General features: G+C 31.6%; 1 protein-coding gene across 4 annotated transcripts in view; it reads left to right on the top strand.

Annotated features, from left to right (window-relative positions):
* The window catches only part of LOC108744156 (slowpoke-binding protein), a 52,019-nt gene that overhangs the window by 5,087 nt on the left and 26,874 nt on the right, over positions 1-20,058 (top strand). Inside the window, exons 1-6 of one of the 4 annotated variants that reach the window (XM_025973788.1) lie at positions 2,135-2,480; positions 3,456-3,638; positions 3,697-3,997; positions 4,690-5,162; positions 6,833-6,892; positions 10,817-10,903. In XM_025973788.1, the coding sequence (XP_025829573.1) occupies positions 2,185-2,480; positions 3,456-3,638; positions 3,697-3,997; positions 4,690-5,162; positions 6,833-6,878 (1,299 nt within the window). In that variant the 5' untranslated portion in view covers positions 2,135-2,184 and the 3' untranslated portion in view covers positions 6,879-6,892; positions 10,817-10,903. Of the gene's footprint in view, positions 1-384; positions 456-2,134; positions 2,481-3,455; positions 3,639-3,696; positions 3,998-4,689; positions 5,163-6,832; positions 6,893-10,816; positions 10,946-20,058 lie in introns of those variants that run through there. The other 3 variants (XM_018479783.1, XM_018479781.1, XM_025973789.1) reach the window with 3 other exon arrangements.

The following is a 20,058-nucleotide window of genomic DNA, read 5'->3' as shown; positions in this document are numbered from 1 at the left end:
GGAATAATAAAGAATTATTTAAAAAATTTATAGAGGATATAATTATAAAATTAATTAATTAGCTTTAATATAGGTAACAATTTAAAAAACAATTTACATATTTATATTAATTCAACAGAAGACTAATTTTATCAACAATATTCGCTAAATTGAAAATACCGAAATGTGAAACTGTGTCACAAACAAATAGAAGACAATAAAATTTGTGAAATGGACAAACAAAACACGATCCTAACTTATAAGTTCCGTCTTTACAGAAAATGATAAAAGCAATAAATACTTTTCTTTTGAAAGTATTGAATAAGGTGTATTTTGCAGACCTGTGTTATATAGTAATTTATTGCTACTGAGAGACTGGCTTTATCGTTGTAATTTTTTTTAAAGGTGGTTGTAGTTTGCATGGTCTTCGGAATCGGGATATTTGCTGCAGTAGTTTTCTGGATTAGGAGATGCAAGTAAGTACAAATGTTATCGTACAGAATGTGCCAAAACTAGGGGACATTTGACCATCGAACAGGAATTTTTTCTTAAAGGTTGACATAATAGTAGCTGTGATGTTATCATCATCATGAGGTCGTCAGTCCTAAAAACTGGTTAGATACGCACCTCCACTCCTTCCTATTCTGAGCTAATTTTCGCACTTCCCTAAAACTAGAATAACCACATCCTTAACTATTTGCGTATAGTAATCTAATATAGGTCTACCTTTACTTCTCTTAACTCCTGTTGCTGCCTCTAATATGTCTGACTAGCCCTTCATGCCTGAGAAGGTGTCCTACCAACCTATCTCGCCTATTTCTTATTGACTTCCACCCTGTTCAGTTATTCTTTTTAATACCTCTTTATTTCTAATCTTCTCTATCTTTTGAACGCATCTAACATTTTCTTACCGCCACGCTCACCGTCAATGTTTCGCACCCGTACAGCGCCGTGCTCCAAACATACACCGTTAACAATCTTTTTCGAATTTCTAAATTAACCGTTTGCGAGCATAGAAGTGACTTCTTTTTATTGAAAGCGACTCTACCCTGCGCTATCTTCTGCTTTATCTTCATCAGTGAATTCTTGTTTTTAAGTCACTTGTTTGCTCGTCATTTGTACTTTTGATTTGATTTTGAGGCGCACAGGAACTATGTAAAATGATAATAGAATAATTGCTGTATCTAAACGTAAATCTTCATACCAACGCGTTTATTAATAATAATAAGTTTATGTATTCTCAACTATCATATTATTAAGCAAAATCATAAACACATGTCAATTTCTCAAAATGCTAACACAAAATAATTTTTAATGTTTGTACTTGTAAATAATAGACAATATTACGAACAGGTATATTTTATAATCACTTATTGAAAAGAATCATAGTCATCGGAAGTTAATTTAATCGTTACCTTTAACGTTGACGTTACTCGTTACTAATCATAAAGTGGACTCCAAAAATAGATACTCTCATTGAAGTATCTACCTACTTGTGTATATTCAGGTTAATTAGTTGCTAATACCTAATAAAGTAAAAAAGTGCCGTTAAATTATGGAAGGATATTTATAACTTTTTAGTTAATTTTCACAGAAAATAAGTTTTCAAAATATTTTTTATGCCTTTTCATTTTTGTAATCATAACTTCTTTAGAAAAATCCATAAAAGTTTCTGAAAAACCATATCATTTTCTATTATTTTCCGTTTCATAGAATTTCATTTGTCATAGCTTTTAATTTTTTTCCGTTAGGGTATTCGATTATTTATATCATTTAAACATCGCATTTGTGCTGTCTTTTTATCAAATAATTAAAAAAATGTTTTGTAAAAGCCGCGTTAACGTTAAATATTATCATAATTGAAAATCATTAAAAATATAAACAAAAGATAAGATTCAATCGCATTGTAATCATCACCACGTCTTTATTTAATAAAGTATTGGAAGCCTATGTGCTCGATTTAACTATGCTTATTAAATTATAAGTCAGTGGCCTCAAGACACTGATAATTACATTTTAAAAAATCAAAGAAACCCAGAAGCCTTACAATTTACTGCCCGATACAAATTCCTAACGTAATTAAATTACTTACTTAGTAAATACAATTCGAACAAAAAAAAAGGGAAACCTCAGTCCAATGTAATCCATTCGAATATTCAGTAGTTTTTACAACTCTTGCTATTGGTGTTTAATACAGTTTCGAAAATGTTCAATATTTACCAAAATATTAAACCGAAAGAAGAGAAAGATGAAGAAATGGTGATAGGACACGACCGGTTTTGTCAAAGAAGACCGTCCAGGTCAAGTTATCGACGAAAAAGACGTATGAGTAGAAGAGCTCAAAGTGCTACCGAATTTTCTAAAGCTTCCTTAAGTGCCGCCCAAAAACGTGTTGCCTTCAGAGCGCGAAGTCAAAGTTCGGATGATAAGAATGATAGTTCTACCCAAAGCACTTCAATGAGCGTTGAGTCTATAATTAAACTATTTTCTTCCAAATCAGGGTAAAAACTAACAATATGTCTGTAATTATTAAGGATTTGTGAATACATTAGTTAATTAATTTTTGAGTTTACTTTGCCCACTACAGATATATCCCAAAGTAATGAGAAAAAACTGTTGCTGCTTTCATACCCTCGCCGGGAACCGAACCCGGGCCTTTGCTTTTTCGCACCAGTACTCTACCACTAAGCTACGAAGAGGTGACGGTAATAACACCGGCGGTACGTATAGGTAGCTTAGTAATAGAGTACTGGTGCGTAAAACCAGTAGCTCTGGTTCAATTCCCGGCGAGGGAATGACACCAGCAACAATTTTTTTCTCAATTTAGGGAATCTGTAATGGGTAAATTCACTAATACTACAATGATGTGTGAATACTTCACTACTTTGAAACATTCTCCACTCCTTTCGTGTCATTTACATTTTTCTTGCGAATTATTCAGTATATAATTATGGAACATGTATCTATCTATGCCCGGCAGAAATGATTTCTTTCTGTTTTCAATATTATTTTGGATATAAAGATTTGTTTTCAGTGAGTTCGTAACAGAAGGAGTACTTTACCTTCGTGGTACGGTTGATATTTTATTTGAGGGTGTTCGATTCAATACTTGCAGATATCTTCAAATAAGTATTAAGTTAATAAGTTTATAGTCATAATTGCTTGATGAAATAATTCGATATTTTTAGTGAAAATCTCCAATATTTTATTTTAATTAATATTATTCATCTTCATCTGTATGTATCATTCCTCCTAATAGTTCCCCCACTATACATTAATAGATGATTATTATCGATCTATGGATCACTTTTAGGCAACCTTATATACAGCCATGTTCGTAACGTTGCCTACAATTTTATCCACTGGAAGAATATATTCAACATAATAATAGTTATTCTACGAAATCAATCTTATTAGTTACTATAATAAAAAATACTTCTTTTTCTAGCACTTTTTTAATCTTTTATATCTTTAAGATCCTCAGTTCCCCGCCATGAATACAGTGCTCTAAGGACCGACAGTGGTAGTGAACGTCACAAGTTAGAGAAACAGATTCGAAATGGTGTATTTTCAATTTGTAAGGAATTTCTGTCCATGAGCGATCGTTATGAATTTCGAACGCAACTCGGTGACATAGGATCAAGAGCAGACAAACACTGGTATTGCTTACAATTTTTTTTTCCTCTTCAAGACCAAAAATTAAAATTATTGTTACAGGTTTATAGTTCAAGACACTGAGCTTGGCGCGGAAAGATTACTCAGTTTAGTAGGCCTGCCATCAACGTGTCCAATAACACCCAGCCCCGAAACTAGACGGACTTTTTTGTCTCTTTTCAGAGGGCTGCAGCATCCTTACATCCATCCAATTTTAGATTTAGAGTTTTGGGACTCGCAGGTCGCTCTCATAAGTCCACTGAATTTAACGGGCAGTTTGAAAGATCTGATATATGGGACTTATTGGCATGACGACTGGGAGTTGAAAAGCAATAAAAAGGGAATTGGGCTTCCCCTTTGGCAGGTAAACATCTAATTTTAATTGAGATATTCTTCATACCTCACTTAACGTTAGTGAGAAATTTCACCTTACAAAAGTTTTCAAATTTCATTATTTTTTTAATTTTACTTTTCATATTATTATCGGGTTTAGGTGTATTCAGACCAGAAAAGTATTGGTGACCCTTTCTCTTCCCCTTTTAGTTAAATTTTCGCTTACACTTTAACGGAATATTCCCAAAAGGAGAATATCCTTGGGGTGTCGCGGTTGATCGCCTACTAAGGATGTGAATAGCACTTCTTATCTCCTTGTCATAAAATTGACCCATTTTATTCCCATGGTTACACAGTTTTGCAGTGATCTGTGAGGATTTCCACAACAGTTCTGTCTTTTTGACGATTCTCAAGGGAGATGAAAGCTTTTATCTCACTACATCCTAATTGTGTTTCCCGCTCCCTGCAAAGTTTTGAAGTACCCATCTTGCAATTTCTCGCTTAACTGGTAGTGATAAGCAAGGCAAGACCAAGATCAAGACTGTCCTAGTTTTGGTATTGGTTTTGGTCTTGATGAAATACTTCTAGTCCTGCTCTTGGTCTTGGTATTGCGTATTAAGTCTTGGTCTTTTTCATTTAATCTGGTACTTAATACGACCCCAACTTCTTATTTGTTCCCAGTTTGTTCTTCTTGAGATGTTATCTTGTCATTTTGATTTGTAGGTCCAACGCTTGAGTCGGCAAATCTTAGAAGCCCTAATGTTTCTTCGTGATCGCAGTTTCCCTCCATTTTATTGTTTACATTCCGGAAACGTAATTTTACAAAACGGAGTTGCTCGCTTGGCTGGCCTAGAAAATCCATTCCTTGGAGTGACACCTCGCTCTCCCAACGTACCCGACATTCCCGCATTTGGACATCTCCTTTTCGAAATGGCCGCAGGCTACGAATTACCATCGCCACCCAGTCCGGCCCATTTACAACTCGAGCTTGAAAGAGTGCCTAAAGTAGTTGAAGTCATACGTCTTATATTTCAAAATAGCGTCCATATTACTTTGGAAGACATTTTGGCTTGTGACCTTTTTAGGGGAGTTGAATTAAGGGAACTGAGAGGCGTGAATGGATTCCAGGGTCGGTTCAGCCCCGATGTTGTACAGCTTTTGGATGCAGTAAAGAAGCCATCCACGACAATAAGAAGGTACGTGTTTCAGTTCATTTAAAAAAAAAATATCGAGATTTATATTTGCCTAAAGAAAGTAAGGTCGTGATTGGAAGAAAATGGACGAAATGGTCCTGAGATGGGTTGNATCACTTAACAGTTTCCTTATAAAATTTGTTAAGTACCAAAATCCTTGTTTGACGCCAAAATTAGAATAGAGACGTACAAAATGCAACATAACCTTTGGAATGATTTTCAAACAGTGAAAACAAATTTTGTTAAAAATATATTATAATTTTGTAGGAGTTTGTATAATTCTCTCATCGGAAAATCTAGGTTTTATAGTTTAGATATTTTCAATTATTAGTAGATATACTTAATATCGCGGCAGATGGAAAAAATGTACAATATCCCTCTTATACATCACTTAACAGTTTCCTTATAAAATTTGTTAAGTACCAAAATCCTTGTTTGACGCCAAAATTAGAATAGAGACGTACAAAATGCAACATAACCTTTGGAATGATTTTCAAACAGTGAAAACAAATTTTGTTAAAAATATATTATAATTTTGTAGGAGTTTGTATAATTCTCTCATCGGAAAATCTAGGTTTTATAGTTTAGATATTTTCAATTATTAGTAGATATACTTAATATCGCGGCAGATGGAAAAAATGTACAATATCCCTCTTATACATCACTTAACAGTTTCCTTATAAAATTTGTTAAGTACCAAAATCCTTGTTTGACGCCAAAATTAGAATAGAGACGTACAAAATGCAACATAACCTTTGGAATGATTTTCAAACAGTGAAAACAAATTTTGTTAAAAATATATTATAATTTTGTAGGAGTTTGTATAATTCTCTCATCGGAAAATCTAGGTTTTATAGTTTAGATATTTTCAATTATTAGTAGATATACTTAATATCGCGGCAGATGGAAAAAATGTACAATATCCCTCTTATACATCACTTAACAGTTTCCTTATAAAATTTGTTAAGTACCAAAATCCTTGTTTGACGCCAAAATTAGAATAGAGACGTACAAAATGCAACATAACCTTTGGAATGATTTTCAAACAGTGAAAACAAATTTTGTTAAAAATATATTATAATTTTGTAGGAGTTTGTATAATTCTCTCATCGGAAAATCTAGGTTTTATAGTTTAGATATTTTCAATTATTAGTAGATATACTTAATATCGCGGCAGATGGAAAAAATGTACAATATCCCTCTTATACATCACTTAACTTAGGCAACCTTATATACAGCCATGTTCGTAACGTTGCCTACAATTTTATCCACTGGAAGAATATATTCAACATAATAATAGTTATTCTACGAAATCAATCTTATTAGTTACTATAATAAAAAATACTTCTTTTTCTANAAAATCCTTGTTTGACGCCATAATTAGAATAGAGACGTACAAAATGCAACATAACCTTTGGAATGATATAAATAAGTGTTTTTTAATATTAAGGATCATTATTTCAGAAAATTACAATTGAAGTTATTGCAATACAAAAAAAAGAATCAAAGCAATTCATACAGGGACCGATTTCGTCCTTCTAATCCTTTCACTATCTGTAATTGTTTACTTAACCACAAATATACTGGGTGTCGTAATTTTGTATGCCATATACTTCTTCTATACATGTGTATGATAAAGTCAAGCAAGTTCATGTGTTTACTGTCCCGCACAGGCGCCATTATTCCGAACCAGACGACTTGGATCCTTGGTATTCGTAAATTGTTTATACTCGGTAAGAGCCACGAAATTTTTTTAATTAGAAGAAGTTTTCAGCTTGAGCGCAGCATATGAAATAAACAGCTATAAAATTAAGTAACTCTAGCTTTTATTTACTTATCATTACTTGCTTTTTGCAATAATATATAATTTGTTGGAAAACTAACTCTTGGCAAAACATAGCTGGATCGTCTATTAAGTGTTTTGCTAATTTGTTTGTTTAAACAAGTCACATGCGTTTTTAGAAATATTTAGTTTGCGTTACATCAATCTAAAAAATAATAAAAATAGCGACGTAGGGTAGATCGATAAAGAATAATATTTATGTACACCGTATTCCAAGAATGTCTACCATTCAAATCTTTGTCGAATAAGATATTTGGTTTGAATCCAGCGACTTCCTTATGTTGCTGTTAAAAACAGAGCAATCACACTAAAATGCACTAATTTCAATTGTTGTTAAAAGATAAACACACATTTAAAAATTTTTTGCCCTATGTTGAACAAAATGTATATATCAAAGTTAGCTAGCTAGCAAAGCAGATTAAAGGACAAAATATTCTTAGCTAAGAGAATAGCCCTTTCAAAATTTGAATAAACGTCGTGTATTTGAGGAGGAGGTACCGAACCTAAGCACATGAGTCAAACACAACACTTACCAAGTATTTTAGGGTTCTGCACCATAAAAGGAAAAAAGGAACCCTTATCACTTCGTTGTCCGTCTGTTCGTCTGTCGGTCAAGACCCATTTTCTCAGAAACGCGTGGCGGTATCATGTTGGTACTCATGTCTCTCACTGATACCGACAAGCTCGGCCATGTTGAATATTTGGTTAAGTTTTGACGGCTACTTTGCAAGCAACGTTTATCAGTGGTAAAAAAATGTTCTCAGAGGGCCGAGAAGATTGTGAACGACAAAGAACGTGCCCGATGTCCGAGCACGTCAACAACAGACGAAAACATTGATGAAGTGAAGAAAAGTGAAGTATTGACCAATAGTTGAATAACCGTTAGAGAAGTTGCAGAATACCTAAACATATAGATTAGCTCCTGCCATTCGATTTTTACCATTGATATGGGCATGAGACGGGTCGTCGCGAAATTCGTACCAAAATTCGCATTAACATTGCTAAGGAGCTGTTGGACTCCGTGACGACCCAAATTTGCTCCAGAGGGTCATAACTGGTGACGAAACATGGGTTTATGGTTATGACATGGAAATCAAAGCTCAATCGTTACAATAGAAGCATCCGCACGAGCCAAGACCGAAAAAATTAGGTCGAGTGTAAAGGTTTTGCTTACAGTTTTCTTCGATTGCAGGGGTGTGGTGCATCATAAGTTCTTGCCCTAGGATAGAACGGTCAATAAAGATTATTAGTTGCAAATTATGCACAATTTGCGTGAAGTAATCCGCCAGAAACGCTTGGATTTGTAGAAGAACAAAAATTAGCTTTTGCCCCTGTTCACACATCGTTGCATGTGCGTGAATTTTTGACCAAAAACAACACACTAATAATGCTGCAGTCACCGTATTCTCCAGATCTAGCCCTCTGTGACTTTTTCTTGTTCCCGAAACTGAAGAGGCCCATGAAAGAACGACGCTACGTTAACGATTAAGGAGATAAAAACGGCATCGAAGGAGGAGCTAAACAAGATCACGAAAAATGATTTTTTGAAGTGCTTTGAGGATTGGAAAAACGTTGGCACAAGTGTATAATATCTGGTGGGGATTACTTTGAAAGACCAATAATTCGGGATACTTTTTGAACAGACCTCCTTACAAGGAAATCAAAACCTACAGGAATCATGAAACTTGACAAGAAGAAATGTCTTATGCTACAAGTAAAAATAAAAAGAAAAACTTTTTAATTGTAATATTGTAATAGTGCGCTTTGGGGCCTGATTTTGGGGGAAAATTTAAATCATACTCGGAAAAGCGGGAAAAATCTTCAAGACTCAATTCCCTTCTCAGACGAACCATTTATAATAAATACCTACTAGTACAAGTTTATGGGGAACCCTCGGTTTTTTATTTTTTTTATCAGGTAAATAAATCATCGCGATCCACATGGCTCTAAATACCGTTTGAAAAATTTTCAGGACGGCAATTTTTATGGTAACTAGTCTGTCTTTGTCTATTAGCCGTAGCATCATCCTAAAATTAAGATAAGTTGGCTCTTATGATGGTGATGGTATATAAATACTAGAAATACATATAGCTCCATAGATAGTTGTAGTGAATGGAGATGCTTAAATTACATACAACGCTTGCGAAAAAAAATATTGATTATATACAGTTACTTAGTGTTAATAGCAATATAAAATGAATAGTCCATTTATGATTTCCACACTCTTATTACTTTGGGAACTGTTTCGCTATTTTGTGTAGGAGACCAGGGATGAAAGTAACAATTTTCACTTTTGACTCCAAATCATAAGTTACTAAAAATACCACAATTCTTGAACAAAGATATATTATTACTTCATCTTTTGACGTAAAAAGTTTTGTTAAAAAGGTTGTAGTTTTTGACCAAAACTAAATTATTTAGGAATCGGGATTTGTTACATGTGTCCCTACCCCTAGGGATAGAATATAAGCAAGTTGTTTAAGGAACATTTATTTATCAGCAGCGTTTATTTGAATTTAAGAACAATCTAAGTTAGTTAATAAACGAAAATCTCATTTTGACTTAAAATAATAGAAAATCTCTGCATAATTCTTACCATATAATTTGTCGTTCATTCGACAAAATAAAAAACTCTATATATATATACTAAATTTACTAATCAAATAAAAATTTAAACAAACATTTTTTCTACTGGTACGTGCTCCAGGATACAGGAACACTTATTTTAATTTAACATTCTTTATTTAAATTTAACAATTAGAGGAAACAAAATAAAACATAATGTAACATAAAAATTCTCTTCAAATAAATAATTTGTTAACTATTAACAAATATTCATTTAAATATATATATATTCAAAGAAGGTATTTATTAACTATTGCTAAATTTCAGGACTAAATTCTTCTATCAGTGTAGCTAAAGGATAAAAGTAACAAGTTGTTCTAAAATTCTCAAAATCTGACAAACCTGTGTTGTTATTTAGAATATCGATCAAGAACTTCGACCCTTAATAATAAAATATTAAAGATAAGTAATCAACCATCAATATTGGCGATCAAGGTTACAACTTATAAATACATGTACAAGATTAAAAAGAAATCAAAAACTTTCGACGTAATTTTCTGGCACCTACGAATTAAACACACAACCGATGGTCACATGACCGTGGACGCCACTGAAGTGAGAGGGGAGTGAAAAAACAACACTAACATGGCGGACAGGATCGTACACGTCGATTATAGGTTAATTTGTTAATTTCAACCCGCATTACATGCATCCCTGGTCTTTTCTACTTACATAATTTTATCATTTAATATTTGTATTTGTTCTTGTGTTTCGCTTATTTGGTTTTTCAACTTCAATTAATTTAATTTTAGCAAATACTTGTCAAAAAGATTGATATTTTAAAAACTAATGTAGTGAAAATAGTACAGCATTTATGAAACCGTTTCACCACCCTAACTTATTTATTTTTAGTTCTGACTCCTATATAATTTACTTCTAACTGATGATTATCAATCAATTGATCATTAATTTCCAAAATTTAAATAAGCGTAGTCAATAATTTGTAATATTGTAAATACGTATGTACATTAAATTTATTAAATGCTTTGTACAAATGTATGATATTTTCATCAGATCAATAGAAATCTTATTTCAAGTCTTACATTCTTTCGCAATATGAAGTGTGGAAATTATAAAGATAGTTTTAATGCGACATTAAATTGAAATGAGCCATCCATCAAGTAAAAGTAGATCCATCCATTAAGAATAATGTCATATTATATGTATTCAGTTGCTGATTCCTTTGCAGAAAAAGTGTCACAAGACAGCAGTCGTTTTGTCAACTTGAAGACATAGTAGAAGAAACTGAAGATAGCGACTGCAACGAAGTCCTGTCTACAGTCTGCAGATAGCAAAACTAAAGTTGCCAATTTATACACTTAAGTAATANTTAATTGTAATATTGTAATAGTGCGCTTTGGGGCCTGATTTTGGGGGAAAATTTAAATCATACTCGGAAAAGCGGGAAAAATCTTCAAGACTCAATTCCCTTCTCAGACGAACCATTTATAATAAATACCTACTAGTACAAGTTTATGGGGAACCCTCGGCAGATGGAAAAAATGTACAATATCCCTCTTATACATCACTTAACAGCATAAAGTATCCGGAATTTTTAAATTTTATGAGCTAAATTGCCGTAAATTATTTTTGCTTGTCTTGGTACACTTACATAGAATAGATATATATAAATTTATCAATATCCATATGGCATGCTGACTTCCTCATCAGTTGTCGATAAAGTTGTAGGTACATGTTTTGGTATGCTCCTCGATTTTGTATTTTAGAAAAAAATTTATAAGAGAATTTGCATCAAATTTTGTTATAAGAATGGATTAAAGTGCAAAAAATGTGTTAGATGTGTTGAACTTTGTTTTTGGTGATAAGGTCGTGGAAAAATAGAAGAAGAAAAGTGAAAGAAACGTTTTCAAGATAGTCGGGAAGATGCTGATGATGATAAGTGCGATGAGCGACTCAACCACTCAACACATCATTAACTTATAACAATGTCGAAAAAGTGAAAAAAATGATTGTGGATGATCGTCGAAAAAGTGAAAAAAATGATTGTGGATGATCGTCGAAAAAGTGAAAAAAANTAATATCGCGGCAGATGGAAAAAATGTACAATATCCCTCTTATACATCACTTAACAGTTTCCTTATAAAATTTGTTAAGTACCAAAATCCTTGTTTGACGCCAAAATTAGAATAGAGACGTACAAAATGCAACATAACCTTTGGAATGATTTTCAAACAGTGAAAACAAATTTTGTTAAAAATATATTATAATTTTGTAGGAGTTTGTATAATTCTCTCATCGGAAAATCTAGGTTTTATAGTTTAGATATTTTCAATTATTAGTAGATATACTTAATATCGCGGCAGATGGAAAAAATGTACAATATCCCTCTTATACATCACTTAACAGTTTCCTTATAAAATTTGTTAAGTACCAAAATCCTTGTTTGACGCCAAAATTAGAATAGAGACGTACAAAATGCAACATAACCTTTGGAATGATTTTCAAACAGTGAAAACAAATTTTGTTAAAAATATATTATAATTTTGTAGGAGTTTGTATAATTCTCTCATCGGAAAATCTAGGTTTTATAGTTTAGATATTTTCAATTATTAGTAGATATACTTAATATCGCGGCAGATGGAAAAAATGTACAATATCCCTCTTATACATCACTTAACAGTTTCCTTATAAAATTTGTTAAGTACCAAAATCCTTGTTTGACGCCAAAATTAGAATAGAGACGTACAAAATGCAACATAACCTTTGGAATGATTTTCAAACAGTGAAAACAAATTTTGTTAAAAATATATTATAATTTTGTAGGAGTTTGTATAATTCTCTCATCGGAAAATCTAGGTTTTATAGTTTAGATATTTTCAATTATTAGTAGATATACTTAATATCGCGGCAGATGGAAAAAATGTACAATATCCCTCTTATACATCACTTAACAGTTTCCTTATAAAATTTGTTAAGTACCAAAATCCTTGTTTGACGCCAAAATTAGAATAGAGACGTACAAAATGCAACATAACCTTTGGAATGATTTTCAAACAGTGAAAACAAATTTTGTTAAAAATATATTATAATTTTGTAGGAGTTTGTATAATTCTCTCATCGGAAAATCTAGGTTTTATAGTTTAGATATTTTCAATTATTAGTAGATATACTTAATATCGCGGCAGATGGAAAAAATGTACAATATCCCTCTTATACATCACTTAACAGTTTCCTTATAAAATTTGTTAAGTACCAAAATCCTTGTTTGACGCCAAAATTAGAATAGAGACGTACAAAATGCAACATAACCTTTGGAATGATTTTCAAACAGTGAAAACAAATTTTGTTAAAAATATATTATAATTTTGTAGGAGTTTGTATAATTCTCTCATCGGAAAATCTAGGTTTTATAGTTTAGATATTTTCAATTATTAGTAGATATACTTAATATCGCGGCAGATGGAAAAAATGTACAATATCCCTCTTATACATCACTTAACAGTTTCCTTATAAAATTTGTTAAGTACCAAAATCCTTGTTTGACGCCAAAATTAGAATAGAGACGTACAAAATGCAACATAACCTTTGGAATGATTTTCAAACAGTGAAAACAAATTTTGTTAAAAATATATTATAATTTTGTAGGAGTTTGTATAATTCTCTCATCGGAAAATCTAGGTTTTATAGTTTAGATATTTTCAATTATTAGTAGATATACTTAATATCGCGGCAGATGGAAAAAATGTACAATATCCCTCTTATACATCACTTAACAGTTTCCTTATAAAATTTGTTAAGTACCAAAATCCTTGTTTGACGCCAAAATTAGAATAGAGACGTACAAAATGCAACATAACCTTTGGAATGATTTTCAAACAGTGAAAACAAATTTTGTTAAAAATATATTATAATTTTGTAGGAGTTTGTATAATTCTCTCATCGGAAAATCTAGGTTTTATAGTTTAGATATTTTCAATTATTAGTAGATATACTTAATATCGCGGCAGATGGAAAAAATGTACAATATCCCTCTTATACATCACTTAACAGTTTCCTTATAAAATTTGTTAAGTACCAAAATCCTTGTTTGACGCCAAAATTAGAATAGAGACGTACAAAATGCAACATAACCTTTGGAATGATTTTCAAACAGTGAAAACAAATTTTGTTAAAAATATATTATAATTTTGTAGGAGTTTGTATAATTCTCTCATCGGAAAATCTAGGTTTTATAGTTTAGATATTTTCAATTATTAGTAGATATACTTAATATCGCGGCAGATGGAAAAAATGTACAATATCCCTCTTATACATCACTTAACAGTTTCCTTATAAAATTTGTTAAGTACCAAAATCCTTGTTTGACGCCAAAATTAGAATAGAGACGTACAAAATGCAACATAACCTTTGGAATGATTTTCAAACAGTGAAAACAAATTTTGTTAAAAATATATTATAATTTTGTAGGAGTTTGTATAATTCTCTCATCGGAAAATCTAGGTTTTATAGTTTAGATATTTTCAATTATTAGTAGATATACTTAATATCGCGGCAGATGGAAAAAATGTACAATATCCCTCTTATACATCACTTAACAGTTTCCTTATAAAATTTGTTAAGTACCAAAATCCTTGTTTGACGCCAAAATTAGAATAGAGACGTACAAAATGCAACATAACCTTTGGAATGATTTTCAAACAGTGAAAACAAATTTTGTTAAAAATATATTATAATTTTGTAGGAGTTTGTATAATTCTCTCATCGGAAAATCTAGGTTTTATAGTTTAGATATTTTCAATTATTAGTAGATATACTTAATATCGCGGCAGATGGAAAAAATGTACAATATCCCTCTTATACATCACTTAACAGTTTCCTTATAAAATTTGTTAAGTACCAAAATCCTTGTTTGACGCCAAAATTAGAATAGAGACGTACAAAATGCAACATAACCTTTGGAATGATTTTCAAACAGTGAAAACAAATTTTGTTAAAAATATATTATAATTTTGTAGGAGTTTGTATAATTCTCTCATCGGAAAATCTAGGTTTTATAGTTTAGATATTTTCAATTATTAGTAGATATACTTAATATCGCGGCAGATGGAAAAAATGTACAATATCCCTCTTATACATCACTTAACAGTTTCCTTATAAAATTTGTTAAGTACCAAAATCCTTGTTTGACGCCAAAATTAGAATAGAGACGTACAAAATGCAACATAACCTTTGGAATGATTTTCAAACAGTGAAAACAAATTTTGTTAAAAATATATTATAATTTTGTAGGAGTTTGTATAATTCTCTCATCGGAAAATCTAGGTTTTATAGTTTAGATATTTTCAATTATTAGTAGATATACTTAATATCGCGGCAGATGGAAAAAATGTACAATATCCCTCTTATACATCACTTAACAGTTTCCTTATAAAATTTGTTAAGTACCAAAATCCTTGTTTGACGCCAAAATTAGAATAGAGACGTACAAAATGCAACATAACCTTTGGAATGATTTTCAAACAGTGAAAACAAATTTTGTTAAAAATATATTATAATTTTGTAGGAGTTTGTATAATTCTCTCATCGGAAAATCTAGGTTTTATAGTTTAGATATTTTCAATTATTAGTAGATATACTTAATATCGCGGCAGATGGAAAAAATGTACAATATCCCTCTTATACATCACTTAACAGTTTCCTTATAAAATTTGTTAAGTACCAAAATCCTTGTTTGACGCCAAAATTAGAATAGAGACGTACAAAATGCAACATAACCTTTGGAATGATTTTCAAACAGTGAAAACAAATTTTGTTAAAAATATATTATAATTTTGTAGGAGTTTGTATAATTCTCTCATCGGAAAATCTAGGTTTTATAGTTTAGATATTTTCAATTATTAGTAGATATACTTAATATCGCGGCAGATGGAAAAAATGTACAATATCCCTCTTATACATCACTTAACAGTTTCCTTATAAAATTTGTTAAGTACCAAAATCCTTGTTTGACGCCAAAATTAGAATAGAGACGTACAAAATGCAACATAACCTTTGGAATGATTTTCAAACAGTGAAAACAAATTTTGTTAAAAATATATTATAATTTTGTAGGAGTTTGTATAATTCTCTCATCGGAAAATCTAGGTTTTATAGTTTAGATATTTTCAATTATTAGTAGATATACTTAATATCGCGGCAGATGGAAAAAATGTACAATATCCCTCTTATACATCACTTAACAGTTTCCTTATAAAATTTGTTAAGTACCAAAATCCTTGTTTGACGCCAAAATTAGAATAGAGACGTACAAAATGCAACATAACCTTTGGAATGATTTTCAAACAGTGAAAACAAATTTTGTTAAAAATATATTATAATTTTGTAGGAGTTTGTATAATTCTCTCATCGGAAAATCTAGGTTTTATAGTTTAGATATTTTCAATTATTAGTAGATATACTTAATATCGCGGCAGATGGAAAAAATGTACAATATCCCTCTTATACATCACTTAACAGTTTCCTTATAAAATTTGTTAAGTACCAAAATCCTTGTTTGACGCCAAAATTAGAATAGAGACGTACAAAATGCAACATAACCTTTGGAATGATTTTCAAACAGTGAAAACAAATTTTGTTAAAAATATATTATAATTTTGTAGGAGTTTGTATAATTCTCTCATCGGAAAATCTAGGTTTTATAGTTTAGATATTTTCAATTATTAGTAGATATACTTAATATCGCGGCAGATGGAAAAAATGTACAATATCCCTCTTATACATCACTTAACAGTTTCCTTATAAAATTTGTTAAGTACCAAAATCCTTGTTTGACGCCAAAATTAGAATAGAGACGTACAAAATGCAACATAACCTTTGGAATGATTTTCAAACAGTGAAAACAAATTTTGTTAAAAATATATTATAATTTTGTAGGAGTTTGTATAATTCTCTCATCGGAAAATCTAGGTTTTATAGTTTAGATATTTTCAATTATTAGTAGATATACTTAATATCGCGGCAGATGGAAAAAATGTACAATATCCCTCTTATACATCACTTAACAGTTTCCTTATAAAATTTGTTAAGTACCAAAATCCTTGTTTGACGCCATAATTAGAATAGAGACGTACAAAATGCAACATAACCTTTGGAATGATATAAATAAGTGTTTTTTAATATTAAGGATCATTATTTCAGAAAATTACAATTGAAGTTATTGCAATACAAAAAAAAGAATCAAAGCAATTCATACAGGGACCGATTTCGTCCTTCTAATCCTTTCACTATCTGTAATTGTTTACTTAACCACAAATATACTGGGTGTCGTAATTTTGTATGCCATATACTTCTTCTATACATGTGTATGATAAAGTCAAGCAAGTTCATGTGTTTACTGTCCCGCACAGGCGCCATTATTCCGAACCAGACGACTTGGATCCTTGGTATTCGTAAATTGTTTATACTCGGTAAGAGCCACGAAATTTTTTTAATTAGAAGAAGTTTTCAGCTTGAGCGCAGCATATGAAATAAACAGCTATAAAATTAAGTAACTCTAGCTTTTATTTACTTATCATTACTTGCTTTTTGCAATAATATATAATTTGTTGGAAAACTAACTCTTGGCAAAACATAGCTGGATCGTCTATTAAGTGTTTTGCTAATTTGTTTGTTTAAACAAGTCACATGCGTTTTTAGAAATATTTAGTTTGCGTTACATCAATCTAAAAAATAATAAAAATAGCGACGTAGGGTAGATCGATAAAGAATAATATTTATGTACACCGTATTCCAAGAATGTCTACCATTCAAATCTTTGTCGAATAAGATATTTGGTTTGAATCCAGCGACTTCCTTATGTTGCTGTTAAAAACAGAGCAATCACACTAAAATGCACTAATTTCAATTGTTGTTAAAAGATAAACACACATTTAAAAATTTTTTGCCCTATGTTGAACAAAATGTATATATCAAAGTTAGCTAGCTAGCAAAGCAGATTAAAGGACAAAATATTCTTAGCTAAGAGAATAGCCCTTTCAAAATTTGAATAAACGTCGTGTATTTGAGGAGGAGGTACCGAACCTAAGCACATGAGTCAAACACAACACTTACCAAGTATTTTAGGGTTCTGCACCATAAAAGGAAAAAAGGAACCCTTATCACTTCGTTGTCCGTCTGTTCGTCTGTCGGTCAAGACCCATTTTCTCAGAAACGCGTGGCGGTATCATGTTGGTACTCATGTCTCTCACTGATACCGACAAGCTCGGCCATGTTGAATATTTGGTTAAGTTTTGACGGCTACTTTGCAAGCAACGTTTATCAGTGGTAAAAAAATGTTCTCAGAGGGCCGAGAAGATTGTGAACGACAAAGAACGTGCCCGATGTCCGAGCACGTCAACAACAGACGAAAACATTGATGAAGTGAAGAAAAGTGAAGTATTGACCAATAGTTGAATAACCGTTAGAGAAGTTGCAGAATACCTAAACATATAGATTAGCTCCTGCCATTCGATTTTTACCATTGATATGGGCATGAGACGGGTCGTCGCGAAATTCGTACCAAAATTCGCATTAACATTGCTAAGGAGCTGTTGGACTCCGTGACGACCCAAATTTGCTCCAGAGGGTCATAACTGGTGACGAAACATGGGTTTATGGTTATGACATGGAAATCAAAGCTCAATCGTTACAATAGAAGCATCCGCACGAGCCAAGACCGAAAAAATTAGGTCGAGTGTAAAGGTTTTGCTTACAGTTTTCTTCGATTGCAGGGGTGTGGTGCATCATAAGTTCTTGCCCTAGGATAGAACGGTCAATAAAGATTATTAGTTGCAAATTATGCACAATTTGCGTGAAGTAATCCGCCAGAAACGCTTGGATTTGTAGAAGAACAAAAATTAGCTTTTGCCCCTGTTCACACATCGTTGCATGTGCGTGAATTTTTGACCAAAAACAACACACTAATAATGCTGCAGTCACCGTATTCTCCAGATCTAGCCCTCTGTGACTTTTTCTTGTTCCCGAAACTGAAGAGGCCCATGAAAGAACGACGCTACGTTAACGATTAAGGAGATAAAAACGGCATCGAAGGAGGAGCTAAACAAGATCACGAAAAATGATTTTTTGAAGTGCTTTGAGGATTGGAAAAACGTTGGCACAAGTGTATAATATCTGGTGGGGATTACTTTGAAAGACCAATAATTCGGGATACTTTTTGAACAGACCTCCTTACAAGGAAATCAAAACCTACAGGAATCATGAAACTTGACAAGAAGAAATGTCTTATGCTACAAGTAAAAATAAAAAGAAAAACTTTTTAATTGTAATATTGTAATAGTGCGCTTTGGGGCCTGATTTTGGGGGAAAATTTAAATCATACTCGGAAAAGCGGGAAAAATCTTCAAGACTCAATTCCCTTCTCAGACGAACCATTTATAATAAATACCTACTAGTACAAGTTTATGGGGAACCCTCGGTTTTTTATTTTTTTTATCAGGTAAATAAATCATCGCGATCCACATGGCTCTAAATACCGTTTGAAAAATTTTCAGGACGGCAATTTTTATGGTAACTAGTCTGTCTTTGTCTATTAGCCGTAGCATCATCCTAAAATTAAGATAAGTTGGCTCTTATGATGGTGATGGTATATAAATACTAGAAATACATATAGCTCCATAGATAGTTGTAGTGAATGGAGATGCTTAAATTACATACAACGCTTGCGAAAAAAAATATTGATTATATACAGTTACTTAGTGTTAATAGCAATATAAAATGAATAGTCCATTTATGATTTCCACACTCTTATTACTTTGGGAACTGTTTCGCTATTTTGTGTAGGAGACCAGGGATGAAAGTAACAATTTTCACTTTTGACTCCAAATCATAAGTTACTAAAAATACCACAATTCTTGAACAAAGATATATTATTACTTCATCTTTTGACGTAAAAAGTTTTGTTAAAAAGGTTGTAGTTTTTGACCAAAACTAAATTATTTAGGAATCGGGATTTGTTACATGTGTCCCTACCCCTAGGGATAGAATATAAGCAAGTTGTTTAAGGAACATTTATTTATCAGCAGCGTTTATTTGAATTTAAGAACAATCTAAGTTAGTTAATAAACGAAAATCTCATTTTGACTTAAAATAATAGAAAATCTCTGCATAATTCTTACCATATAATTTGTCGTTCATTCGACAAAATAAAAAACTCTATATATATATACTAAATTTACTAATCAAATAAAAATTTAAACAAACATTTTTTCTACTGGTACGTGCTCCAGGATACAGGAATACTTATTTTAATTTAACATTCTTTATTTAAATTTAACAATTAGAGGAAACAAAATAAAACATAATGTAACATAAAAATTCTCTTCAAATAAATAATTTGTTAACTATTAACAAATATTCATTTAAATATATATATATTCAAAGAAGGTATTTATTAACTATCGCTAAATTTAAATA

Source organism: Agrilus planipennis, unplaced genomic scaffold (assembly GCF_000699045.2).
Source record: "Agrilus planipennis isolate EAB-ADULT unplaced genomic scaffold, Apla_2.0 scaffold18, whole genome shotgun sequence".
NCBI lineage: Eukaryota > Metazoa > Arthropoda > Insecta > Coleoptera > Buprestidae > Agrilus > Agrilus planipennis.
This window is presented reverse-complemented; position numbering and strand designations above follow the sequence as displayed.